The 14,004-nt window shown below is 44.6% G+C and overlaps 1 protein-coding gene across 1 annotated transcript in view; it reads left to right on the top strand.

Moving 5' to 3' along the window:
- Nucleotides 1–2,135: 2,135 nt before the first annotated feature.
- GDI2 (GDP dissociation inhibitor 2) overlaps nucleotides 2,136–14,004 on the top strand; it is a 28,126-nt gene continuing 16,257 nt past the window's right edge. Inside the window, exon 1 of the mRNA XM_039519782.1 lies at nucleotides 2,136–2,289. Within this exon, the coding sequence (XP_039375716.1) occupies nucleotides 2,245–2,289 (45 nt within the window). The 5' untranslated portion in view covers nucleotides 2,136–2,244. The remainder of the gene's footprint in view (nucleotides 2,290–14,004) is intronic.

Raw genomic sequence — 14,004 nt, 5'->3', positions numbered from 1 at the left:
AGTTACTAACATAACAATTAGAACAGCATTCTGCCTGCTTATACTGGGGCACTGGTCCCTGGCAATGCAGAGTGTTGATACAGTATCTCCTCGACCCTGAGGTGCTGATCTCTTCAACAGGGAAGTATAACTAAGCCCAAGGGGTTGGGGTTTTTTTTTTTTGTTTTTTTGCTTTTTCATACTATAACTTCACACGAGGATAGGCAAATTTGCAAAACTAACTCTCTGATTATTCACCATACGGTTATACTTTTGCCATGTCCTCAGCAGAAATAACCTGTCATTGCCCCCATTGCAGCTGCTTCCTATAAAAAAACGATGACCCACTCCACAAAGCACATCTATGTATGCAGACAACAGACAAAAAACAAAACCCTGAGTAGATGAGTTCAGACCCAGCAAAACCATGCAGACTGATAGGAACACAGTCAGATATCAGTCCAGTTTTGAAGTTACCAATGATGTAAAAATGGGTGAATGGCTAGATAGACTGGTTTGATCTAGACCCGGGCCCTGAATCAGCAAAGGACTTCAGCATGCATTTAATTTAAAATGCATGCTTGAGTCATATACAGTTCAACAGGACTTAAGCACATGCTTCAAGTTAAATACATGCGAGTGTTTTGTTGATTTGGATCGTAGTTCTGTCTGTCCAACTGTAGAACAAGTGCGAGTAAAATAAAGGTGTCAGTCACATTGTAATCACATAACAAATTATAAATAATATCTAGCTAAATATATCTGTCCATGTAGTCGTCCATTTGTGAAATAGCAAATGTGTCTGTCTTTCTAAATCTGTGTGCCTGTCCATCTCAAAAAGAGGGATTATCCCATCTTTTTCTCTCAGAATAGCTGATGGCTGGGGTATCTCTGAAGCTACAGATACTATTTTGCAGTCTGCACTTAATCTATAATCTGCAGAACGGGTTGACATTTTTTTCTGGTTCAAAATTTCTGAACATTTCAACCACTGGTCAAAACCAAATATTTTTGCAAAAAAATTTCTTTGCAATTTTGAAAAATGTCAACCAAGTACTGATTTTGCTCCAGATCCCTAAGTGGCCCCCTCAAGGATTGAACTCACAACGCTGGGTTTAGCAGGCCAATGCTCAAACCACTGAGCTATCACATTATATTGGGGGAGAGGTGTACTATCACTTTTGTTGGTAAACCTTTTGTCGGTCAGGGGTGTGAAAAAAACACCCTCGTGACCAAGGTAAGTTTCACCAGCAAAAGTGCTGGCGTGGACAGCGCTATGTCGGCAAGAGAGGCTCTCCTGCTGGCAAAGAGCGGCTACATGGGAGACCTTACAGTGGTACATCGGTAGCGGTACTGCTGTGCCACTGTGAGATCCACAGTGTAGAGATAGCCCCAGTGCAGAAGGCTGGACCGGATGACTTCTTGCGGGTTGCAGGCCCTTTCAGCCCTACGTCTGATTCTATAACAAAGCCAGCTACTTCGCGTGGAAAATGGACTTGCCACTTGAGCGAGGATACTACTACATCGCCAAGGAAGGCATTTCTGATGGGGTAGGGATGGTGCGCTGCAAAGCCATATTTCAAAGCCAACTGGGATATCTTATCCAGCACAATGGTGCTTGTGAATGGCTCGCCGGTGATCTCAGTGCCCCAGCCGGTATTTCACTCCCATGGGCTTTGGGATAGGGCGTTTGCAGGGAAGGAGATGTCTGCTGGGCCTGGGGCGCGATACACGCAGTGCAATAAATATATCGCCATGCATCCCTGCAAATGCATCGCGCCCCGCCCCCCCAACATGCCTCCGCTGAGCTCGGCTCTGCCCAGCAGCAGCAGGCGGCTCAGGATGTGCAATTATGTCTTTGCACCAGCGGCGCCCAGGGCGGCTCGCGCTGCAGCACTCGCGGCGGCCCAGGGTCAGCGCAGCCCCCGCCTCCGTCCGCGCAGGCGCACACCCCCAGCACCACGGTGGCATTCCCGTTGCCACGGCCGGCGTTCCGCCCCTTAGCGACGGGCGGGGGCGGAGCCTCCCGACTGACAGTCGAGCGGCCCAACGGGAGGGGCCGAATGGCCGCGATTGACAGGGGCTGGGGCTCGGCCCCGCCCCCTCGGTTCGTTGCGGCGGCCCCGCCCACCCCCCTGGCGCGGTCTCTTCACGGCGGCGGCGGCGGCAGCGGCGTCTCCATTTTATCCTGCTTCTGTCTCCGCGGCCTGCAGCGCCCGACCCGCCTGAGCCCCGCGCCCCGGACCCGCCCGCGACCCCGCCGCCATGAATGAGGAGTACGACGTGATCGTGCTGGGCACCGGCCTCACGGTGAGGAGGGGGCGCGCGGCCGGGCCGGGCCTCGTCCCTCCCCTCCCCGGGCCGGGCCGCAGCGGGCTCCCGCCCCGTCCCCTCTCACCCCTGCCCCGCCCCTTGCCCCATTTCCCCCTGATTTCCCCCCCCCCCCCGTCCTCCCACTTCTCCCCTCACCGCTGGCCCCGCCCCTTGCTTCTCCCCTCCCCCCACCCTCCCTTCTCTGCCCCTCCCCCCCGCCTCTTGCCCCCTCCCCCCGCTCCTGCCCCTGTGCTCCCACCTTCCCTCCCTCCGCCGCGCATCTCCCCTTCCTCCCTCCCTCCGCCGCGCATCTCCCCTTCCTGCCGCCTCCCTCATTCATCCCCCACCCCGGGATCCGAGCCTGGGTGGGTCCCACCAGGAGCTCGAGAGGAGGCCCTGCCCAGCCCGGTTTGTGGGTGGGGGGGGCTCCCGTGTGACTGCGGTGCTAGGGTCGGTAGTGGGGGTCTCCCTTGCTTGGAGGGGGCTTGAATATTTAACTGTAAAATCACGTTCCCTGCAGCTGCCTCTAGGAGGCCCCAGGAAATGCAATGGTTAGAAAAAACAATAAAACACCGAGAGGGCTTTATTTTGCCTGGTGCTGATTGCTCCCCTCCCCCCGCGAAAAAATGCACGCGCTGGGGTTTAAGGATTTTCAGCTGGGACTCTGCTCTCCGTGGGTTGGAGCTGGAAAGGCACAAGCCTAGCTTTAGGGTGGAGGCAGGCAGTCTTTCTCCCCCCTCCCTTCCTCAATGCAGCGTTCATGCTCTGTCAATCCCTGACTGCAGTAGGAGGGGGTGGGGAAAAGAATAAGCAATTGCGTGACTGAGTTGTAAACAGTCAACCAATCCCTTCAAGGGATTTTTTTTTTCTGCTTCTGCTCATAAATTGTCCCTTTTTTCTCCCCTGCTGAAATTTGACTATTGGTAATACTCGGTGCTCTACAAAATCCTCGGTAATCTCTTCCTTCTGTGGTGGAGGATGCTGCTTTGCAGGTTGCAGATGAGAAGTAACAATGCTGCTGCTTCAGGGTCTGCCGTTACTGACTTCCTATTATTCATTCTTTGAACTGGGGGGGAGAAATCTCCCTCCACCTTAACTTTCTCTAATACAAGTTTAGTAAGAAAAGTCTGAGCTGGATTGTGAGTTGCACAGAATAAGATAGGCATTGTTCTTTTCCAGGAATGGAGAAAGAAAATACAATATAGCTGTGAATGAATGCTTCCTTTACTGTTAAAACTGTCTTTCTTGCTCTTGTTAATCTGGACAGACACACAATTTTGCATTTTGAGGTGGGTGGGCATTCCCCCATTTTTCCCCCCCCTGCACCTCAGGCTCAGGGTTGTGATAATACCTTATAAAGAGCTGCATGCACTTCCTCCTATAGGCTAAATGCTGTTGTCACTTGCATGCTTTGGGGACTGATGCTTTACCTATGGTGATAAATAGCCATATTTTTGCCATTTGAGATGGCCTGTTTGTTCCTGTAGGCCATTCCCTGTTGGTACAGGATTATTCCTACAGTACTTGTGCCTTAGTCTGGCTAAATGTGTGAAACAAAGGCTTTCCACCCCTTTCCCTGGGGGAGACACCTTGACAGTTGCTACTTGTCCCACCTTCTAAAAGTGGTGAGTGAAACTGACACAATCCTAGCTGGTTTCATTCTCCAGCTCCCTGACAGATGCTTTTTGAGTTAGCAAGAGAAGATCATAGTAACACAAGCTGCTCCCTTTATTTTCCTTGGGAAATAGGGCTTCTGTCGTAGTATTAAAGTCAGTCAAAATATATGTGGCATTAAAAACTAGGGAAATGGCTCAAGTTCCAAATAACTAACAAGAGACTATTTAGAAACACTTCTGTATTTGGTTCTTTCTCCTACAATAGTTTGACACTACTAATGCCTGAATGCAGCTCCCTGTGATTGTTGCATTTGAAACACAGGATGGTAAAGCCGAGTTGGCAAGCTAAGCACTTAACCTACATATCTAGTGCGTTCATTGTGACTTTACATGACTGAGATACAAGTCAAAGTGGATTCTTCTCTTCTGGTTGTCCAGCTGCACTATCCTTTTGTGTTCATCTTATGAACACATCTTAAAAGATCACATTGATCTTAACCCATTTAAGAGCTACAGGTGATCAGTAGTTTTATTTGAATGGGTATACTTGAGCAACTGGCTGTATTGTTATGAAATGCTTTGAATGAAACTTGGATAGCTTGTAGTAAAAGGTAGAATTTAACTGTTAGTTCTTTGTACTGTAGTGCCTAGGCGCTCCAGTCATAGTAGGTATTGGATTTAATTGTGGAAGTTTTTCTAAAAGACTTTCCTCTTCAAAACAATACTACGAAGAGAAAAAATTGGTTTTTTTGTAAGAACAGACTCAAATGTGGGGGGGGGTGAATGCATGGGAACAAGGGGAGGAATGGTATAGCTAAGGGATTGGGATCAATAACATACACTCCAACTTTGAGAGGGAAATAGATTACCAGCCAAAAGTAGTGGTAAACATCAAAGCTGGAATCTAATTCAAACTTGACTACAGGATTTCTGCCCCATCAAATAAATGAGGTCACAAACAAGAAGCTTGAAATTATTGTCCTGTGGACAGTGTTGCTTTGAGTCCAGTGACTACTTGGGGTAGCGGCTTAGGGCATGTCTACACTGGCAATTTACAGTGCTACGGCTTTCTCACTCAGGTGTGTGAAAAAAGACCCACACCCCTGTAAAGTGCCAGTGTAGACAGTGCACCATTGTTGGGAGCCATGCTCCCAGCATTGGTAGCTATGCCTCTTGTGGAGGTGAGTTTTTTAGAGTGCTGGGAGAGCTCTTTGCCGCGGCCACACAAGCCACATTAAAGCGTTGCCAGTGTAGATTAGCCCTTAGAGAGTAAAGCTATAACAGAACGACATGAATAACCTCTTTGCCCTGTTGATACCCAAACCCCTATTGAAATGTCACATGTTGGCTGGCCACACCCCCTTCATTTGAGAGAAGCTGGATAGGATTCCCTTCAGAGGTCCAGGTAGGAAGATGAGTAAGGCATGTTTTCTAAACTTTCTTGAGCGGGGTGCTTTATGGGATGGTTGAGAAGCTGTGTAAGAGTCTCTGAGGGTTCACATTTGGTGTGTGTTTTGAGGGGGAATGGAGAGATGACGGAGCTCCTAGGGATGAGGAACCTTAATATAGTCTACATGGAAATACCCTTAACCTGCTTGTCAGAAGTAAACTGTAGAATAATTTGTATCCCTAGGCACTAGAGAAGTGTCAGCACTCAGATGTGTGTACAGTATAGTACAGTGATACTATGCTGCACCTGTCCTTCAAACTGCCGTCATATCAGCACAACTTTTGGTGGACATGCCAAATGTTGCTCAACTCTCAACAGTGATGTCAAGAACTTTGAAATTCCAGTCTGTATAAAACACAATATATAAAATCATCTTCTTTGTGTTGATCCCATCAAATGGGATCCGCTTAATGAGTCCTCCCTCCAAAGTACTCTGTTCAATGCCATATCCTCTATCACACCACATGCTAACATGTCTTCCTTTATGACCTCCCACCACCTCTTTTTCTTTTTACTATTTTAAAATCAAATATTGTTCTAAAGGCACTTGTTGCTTCCCCATTTTGTCACTCGCGTCAAATGTGAAATAAAATCAATAAGTTGTCAGCTTTAGTATTGCCTAAGCCTGTGTACTGGGGCATAAAAACATGCATTGTCTATTGGTGATCATTCTAGACAGGTCCATAGGTTCACTGTTACATAAATGTTGTGGAGAACTGCTAATAAACTGTATTGTCAAATAGTTTTGATACTTACTCAACTGAGGTCTCTTGTCACATTGGGGAAAACTTGCTGTACAAATTTAAATAAGCCTCTCTTATGACTATCCAAAGGCATCACATCACTAATAGTTGAAACATTTAGAAACCAATTAGATCCGCTAGTCAATTAAAACAAGCTAATTCCAGAGTTTGATTTTCCAAGGAGCCTGGTGGGATTGGTAGCCTACAAAAAGTAAACCCAACACTTATGTAAGTCAGATTGGTAGTTCTTTTATTGTTGCTTTAGTGGGAGATGGATCAGTTGCAATGCTAATTAGTCATGGTATCTATTGATAAAGAGGTGCTGGGATGTTTGTGCAACCCTAAATTACTAGGAAACTTGGTGTTCCTAGAGTTAAAAGTACAACTGAACATGGGAACTCCTAATTCATGACAGATTTCACAATCTTTTGTCTGTAGGAATTAAAACTTAGATGCTACTTGTGACCCATCAAATTAAAGATGTATGAGGATGGTGGGGGAGAAATGTTGATCCATCTTAAGACGTGGTGCCTTTCTGCCTACATGTCTACCAAAAGGATAGTTTATTTTCAGAGCTGACTGCTGCAAACTATGATTGTAGTACAACACCAGAGCCACCACATGCCCTGCAGTTTTCTTACTATGTCCTAGAAATCCTGGTGGTGAATGGCATTTCCAAGTTGCATGTCAGTAGGCTCCTAATAAAATCTAAATCTTAGTTATTGTAGTTATGTGCTGAGGTTCAATCTAACATGCACTCTGTCTTGGTTCCAGCCTGGTGTTGGCTGGCATCATAGGGACGGATAGCAGCATCATTCCATTAAATGAATAGGTGATAAATCACTACCCACTGGATCGGAGGGTAGCTATCTATCGGGGATCGATTTATCACGTGTAGTGTAGATGCGATTAAATTGATCCCTGATTGCTTCCGCCTCTTGCTGAGCTGGAGTTCAGCAGTTGACGGGAGAGCAAAGTCAATAGGGGAGCGACGGCTGTCGATCTAAGATACGTCTAAGATGCTGCGCCATGAGCATGCAAAGTAAGTGATTGTAAGTCGATCTAAGATACGTCGACTTCAGCTACATTATTCTCGTAGCTGAAGTTGCGTATCTTAGATTGATTTTTTCCCCCCCTGCCCTCCCCTCCCACAAGTGTAGACCAGGCCTAAGAGCATGGGTTGATGTGAAAGAGAGACTAAAGAATGAGTTTTTGCTGGCCAGGGTTCGCTGTCAAAAATATTCCCATGGCATGCTTGGTTAGCATGCTAGATAGGCTTACTCTAAACACTGAGAGAGAATATGTCTTACCAATATACTAATGCCTTTCAAGTATCTGGAAAATATTATTTTAAACAAAATTGATTCCAAACCTCTTGTTACTAATGTTCTCCTCCTTATTTTCTTAGTTTAATCAGAAATTAAACTGATTAATGTAATGGCTTGAGCTCACTTCAGAAAGTAAAGTGTACTTGGGGCTGGAGGAGTCTGGTCTGACTGCCTGTCAAATCAGTATACATTCAAACAAAGTAATAGTCATAACAGTATCTCCATAGGAGTCTTCACTCTGTGTGTCAAATAGTAATACACCAAATTAGATTTTTTTTTCAACTTGGCAAAAATTATAGAACTAAATTGTATCCACAGATTAAATTGCTATACAAACACATCAGTAGATACAGGTCCTATAGAAAACAATTCCAGGTAACTCCGCTTTTCAGCCTGTCAGTTGATCTGCAACTTGGGGTTGATTTGCAACTGCATAGGTAACAACTTTGGTTTAGATTCCTTGAACAACTTCAATCTACCTCTGGGGGAAATGTAATTTCCAAATGGATGGCACACTGTTTCATGCATGTCATCTCTTCTGGTAGCTGATTATGAGATGGGATATCGCATTAATCGGAGCTTTAAAATTAGCTGACTTAACTCTCCTCTACCTTGATATCCATTGGTTGGAATATATTAATGATAGTGCTGCGAGCCTCCTGGAGATATTTTTGGGGGGGTGGGGGGGGGAACATGGGGAGAGCTTTGAATATCCATGCAGCTAGCTAGTGTATGTAACTTAAAGATGAGTATTATTTTCTCTGGTAAGTGAAGATCTTCACCTACTGACATACTGCCTGTCAGGATCACCTGGGCTTCCAGCTTGTTAGGTTAGAACAGTTATGCCTCAACATGTATTTAGAGCGGCTCTTAAAATCAGTGCTTAATCTTCTAAACTAGAGGCTGTGTCACAAGATCACTTGAATACAGAATTTTCCCACTACAGACAATGACCCAGTTGGCTGAAGTTTCGATTATTCTGGCAGTTTGAGGCTGTTTCTGAACTTGCCATCCTTGGCACCAAGCTCTAGGAGAAAATCCATACAAACTCAGACTTCTTTTTTTCTCTTGGAAGGTTTTCTGTTTGAGAGTGAGACTCCTACCATATTGGCACCAGCAGAGAGAAGCAAATCCTGTTCATGTAAACAGGGCAGGTCACTTGGTGTCCTTGCTTGTGAAAAGCTGTCACTAGGAAGCTTAACTTAAGCCCCAGTGCCTCTGAATTATCTTTTTCTGTCCCTGTGTTGATATAGGTTCATATCTTTCCTTAACCTGTTACTGTATCAGACTATGCTGAATCACAAACTGGGCTCTTGGACGGACACTTAAGCATGAGGCCAAAGGGAATCTGCTTTCAGCTATCTGACAACTAGCACCGAAAGGCCCTCAAACAGTCTATGCCTCAAGGAGCTTGCAATCTAAAAGGATTTATCACTGACTGACTGCATATGCAACAATGGCACGTTGCTGCATGAGTATAGTTAACACTAACTTTCACTTTTCTGATTGATCAAACTATCTCTTGGGTGTTTGTCATTTATATGCCAAATAAGCATGCTAAGCCTCTCTCATTGCTTATTCATTCTTTTCTTATAGTTTAAGATTCCCTGGGCTATCTGGTCCCCTTTCCCCGGCAGAAGCCTTGGTGCAGTTTCATCAATATTTTGTGTTCCAAAGCCACTAACTTATTTTAAAGACTACATGTGGCAGGCTGAAGGGCCTGATTGGTTCTACCAATAAAATGGGTGGAGGGCCACAAACTTCTACTGGAAGGGCAGTTTGGCAGTTAAAAACTATCACTTCCACCTCTTCCTCCCTCCCCAGAGGCTGTTCTTATTCTGTTCTCTGACTAACTTTCCCATCCCAATTTGTCATACGGGCATAAAGTTTCAGCAGTGGGGTCCCAGGTGTGAAATGCTGCACCTGGGGCATGGATGTGGCCTCAAAAGCTGGATCAGCCAACAAGTTTGCCTTTGTACAGTCTATCTGCAGCTATCTTATCAGAGAAAAAGATGCCATATCAGACTAATACAGGACACAACAAGGCTTGATACAGTATGTTGCTGCCTCTTTCACATTCTCCATCTGATATAGGCTTGTGGCATTTGGGTACAAACTGCTTAAGTTGAAGTCCAGTGCTTTGTGCTAGCACATGCTTTTGGTGGTAGTGTAGCAGACCGTTAGATGCAGGGATTTTAATCTCTTACAAATAGACCTTAAATAAAATTGTGAGTTCTGAGTTGTGTGAGAAGAATCCAGGTGAGACAAGTACAGAACTGAAGGAATGAGGCAACTAGAACATTTTATGACTTCTGCCCAGCTCCAAATTCATCTTCTGCTGCTTCCTCTTAAGATTGTCCTGCTTGAAGTGGCATACACCTGTGAATTGAGAGAGAGATGAGGCAAAAGATACCTAAAATATCTATTTGTCACTAATGGGGAGAGGAAATCAGCTGACATCCAGCTTCAGGAATTTAGTTATTGAAGGCATTAGAATAACTCAGATATGTTAAATTGACTTTTTTTTTCTTTTGTTTTGAAATCCTATTCAGCTTTCTCATGGCTGAACTCAGGCATGGAAATTATCAATGCTGTACCACCATCTGCCAGACCTGACAAGCCAGTGTTTTGGCAGATTTTAATTTTTCAAATATGTCACTGTAGGCACTTGGCTATTGAAGAGACAGGCCATTCTGTTAATGAGGACCTGTCAAGCCAAATCCACAAGACTACAAATGAAGACTCTGCAGGTTAACTTAGTGAACTGAGTCCAGGGTTTCAAATCAGCTAGTGAATTAATTGCACTTGGTAAATCCTGTTGTTCACTGTCAGAATAGAGCTTAGTGGCACCCTCTCTCAGGTAGGGATCACAAATCTTTGCCAGCTCTGCTTCTCTGTCAGTGTGACTTCTTTCTGGATTGAGCAGTAGCTAGGCTAACCCTCATTCGGACAAAGGCAATCTAGACATGTTCCATTTGGGTGGTATGTAACCAACCAGCAATAACTTCACTTTACTCGAAAGAGATTCACATCTGCCTGAATTCTGGCACTAGTAAGTGCTGAGGAATGTTGCTGCTGCTGTAGTGTTACTGTTCTTGGAGCTCTGATGTTAGCCACGCTAGCGGATAGTGCGATGTGAATTCAGCAGACCTTTATAGTAAGATCAAGAGACCACAAGCTTGATTTGGTGGCGAAGGCACTCAGCCAGGTTTATTGTTGACAAAGCACAGTACTAGTGCCCTGGCTCCATGGTTACAGATATAGAAACATGTATGACCACAACAATGGGACCAGCTCAGTGAGTGTACCAAGATGCTACCCCCTTGGCTGGCCAAAGATGCCCCTTCTATGACTTCTCCTTTTATACACTGATACAAACAAGTTACTTACACTCCAGATATTGCTAGTTACCACCTTCTCCTTGTACCTGCTAATTTGAACAGAACATCTTTATCCCTTATCCTGTCATCCCATCCCTATCTTATAAGGGATTGGTGTGTTCCTTTACCATCTCTTAAGAATGTTTATGTAGTTACTTGAGAACTCTGGGTGTTCTTGTACCTTCCTCTCCTGTCAGGAATACGCTTAGACAAAAATTAGTGTGTGTTGTCAAGGCTGAAGAAAAAAAGCCAACGTCACCCCCCCAAACCCAACCAACACAAGCTAGCTATCTGAAGATTAAAGCACTGCGTAACTTGAGCTTGAGACTCTGTGTTTGGGTGGGCGTCAGGTTAGAGGCAACAGTTACAGCTTGAGCTAAAAATGAAGTGAAGACAAGCCCTTATTGTGTTCTAGTTCAACATATCCATGTTCTAACTGTCTAAAAGGCTTGTTTAAGAGCAAACAAGGGTTGACTAGCAGAACATTCTAGTTCTGCAACTTATTATTATTATTTTTTTTTTGAGAACCATACACTAAAATGTAGACCCACAATGGGCAGATGTTTGGACTGTTAACCAATATGGGTTAACAGGTTCACTTAGCATTGTGGTAGACCAGACTCTGGAAGAAGAGAGCAGCAGGCAATACTGAAAATAGCAAACTAATCACAACATAAGGTGAACATTGGTGAAAGAGTCTGACTAGATATGACGGCTTTTGGCTGCCAGCTGCATGCTGCAGATTTTCAGGAAGTTGGGAGAAGAGGCATTAGTTTCTCTTTAGAATGGCCAAGGGTTTCGTTTACTACTTGAGGGCAACGTTTGACATCTGAATGTCTTAAGGATGGATGTTAGCATATCCAGCTCCAGGTCAGATAGCGTTCATCTGCCAAGCTAACAGGCAGCTAATAGGCATGGCCAAAAGACTTACCATCACTATTGATGCCTCTGACAGTGGATGTAGGAGTCAAGGATTGAATGTGGAGAACTACCACTTCACTCTACAAGCTGTCATGGGATGAGAGAGAAGGTCCTCTCATGGACTGGTAACTGGTTAAAAGATAGGAAACAAAGGGTAGGAATAAATGGTCAGTTCTCAGAATGGAGAGAGGTAAATAGTGGTGTCCCCCAGGGGTCTGTTCTGGGACCAGTCCTATTCAACATTCATAAATGATCTGGAAAAAGGAGTAAACAGTGAGGTGGCAAAATTTTGAGATGATACCAAACTACTCAAGATAGCTAAGTCCCAGACAGACTGCGAATAGCTACAAAAGGATCTCTCAAAACTGGGTGACTGGGCAACAAAATGGCAGATGAAATTCAGTGTTGACAAATACAAAGTACTGCACACTGGAAAACATAATCCCAACTATACATATAAAATGATGGGGTCTAAATGAGCTGTTACCACTCAAGAAAAAGATCTTGGAGTCATTGTGGATAGTTCTTGGAAAACATCCACTTAATGTGCAGCAGCTGTCAAAGTGAACAATGTTGGGCATCATTAAGAAAGGGATAGATAAGTAAGACAGAAGTTATCATATTGCTGCTATATAAATCCATGGTATGCCCACATCTTGGGGGACCACATTTTCATGCAGTATTCATCTAAAAAAAATATTGGAAAAGGTTCAGAAAAGGGCAACAAACATTAAAAAAAAAAAAGATTAGAGGTCTGGAACGACTTCCATATGAGGAGAGATTAATAAGACTGGGATTTTTCAGCTTGGAAAAGAGACGACTAAGGGTGGATATGATTGAGGTCTATAAAATCATGACTGGTGTGGAGAAAGTAAATAAGGAAGTGTTATTTACTCCTCATAACACAAGAACTAGGGGTCACCAAATGAAATTTACAAAGCAGCAGGTTTAAAATAAAAGGAAGTATTTCTTCACACAGCTCACAATCAGCCCGTGGAATTCTTTGCCAGGGGATGTTGTGAAGGCCAAGATTATAACAGGATTCAAAAAAGAACTAGATAAATTCTTGGAGGATAGGTCCATCAATGGCTATTAACCAGTATGGGCAGGGATGGTGTTCCTAGCCTCTGTTTCCCAGAAGCTGGGAATGAGCAATAGGGAATTGATCACTTGATGATCACATGTTCTGTTCATTCCCTCTGGGGCACCAGGCATTGGCCACTGTCAGAAGACAGGATACTGGGCTACAAGGACCTTTTGTCTGACCCAGTATAACTGTTCTTATGCTCTTGCTCTGAGAGGTCGGCCCTGTTGAACAGGGTTGAGGCACAGAGGGGGCATGTGCCTTGGCTGCTTTCTGATCTGGTCTTTGGCTATCCAGTTGCTTCAGGGCTGTAAATACTTCATAGCCTTTCTGCTCCAACTAACTGCATTTTTTCAAAGCTGGTTGGGGGTTTAGCCACAACTCCAACTATCCTCAATGGGAGTTGCGTAGCTAAATCTCGTTACATGGAGACTTTCAGAGCTAACATTTCTCTTGGAGGAACCAGGTTTCACTGATGTGCTCAGGCTATCACTTCAGCCGTTTCTCAACAGGCCAGATGTCAATGTGTTCTAACTTCAAACATGTGAATGGGAAGAAGGGCACAACTGGGTCAGTGTTAAGCGACTAGTGGAGTCCTTGGTGTAATGTTCAGTAACATCTCTGTTCTTAAAGAGCGCATGCAGCAGCAGTATAACAATTGTGTTGGCTTTTAAGTCAAATTCATAAGAACTGCAGTGTTTTCTGTGCTCTTTTCACATCAATCTGCTTGAACAGAAACAAATGGCAAAATAAACCTTCAGTTTTAACTGAAGCTTACTAAGGAAATATCAAGGCCTTGAGTCCTTCAAGGCTTGGCTAGCATGTCTAGGGCTGATATAGCAGCAGCTGCATCTCCCCATAAGATGGGCATCTTTAAACTGTGTAACCTGTGGCCCCACAACAGGCGGCTTTCCTGGCTTGACACAAATGCACTATAAAACTTCCCAAAGCTTCTTGGGAGAGCCACTGTAGCATCTGTTTTGAACAAAGCTCAGCAAAACTGTAACACAGCTTGGGTCTTCTACAGTCCAACCCTGATGCCAGGCACTGCTTTCCTTCCAACTTGATGGGGAGTGTGGGGACAACTACTGCTTGTTCTACCTTTTAGTGGACATGCGAATCTGCAGCAGGGGAGATGTGTGTTGGCTATTAGGAAAAGATTTCTAACTATAAGATCTGCAATAGACTTC

The sequence above is a fragment of the Mauremys reevesii genome, linkage group 1 (genome assembly GCF_016161935.1).
Source record: "Mauremys reevesii isolate NIE-2019 linkage group 1, ASM1616193v1, whole genome shotgun sequence".
Lineage (NCBI taxonomy): Eukaryota > Metazoa > Chordata > Testudines > Geoemydidae > Mauremys > Mauremys reevesii.
The sequence above is the reverse complement of the archived record's forward strand: the minus strand, read 5'-3'. Positions and strand labels throughout refer to the sequence as shown.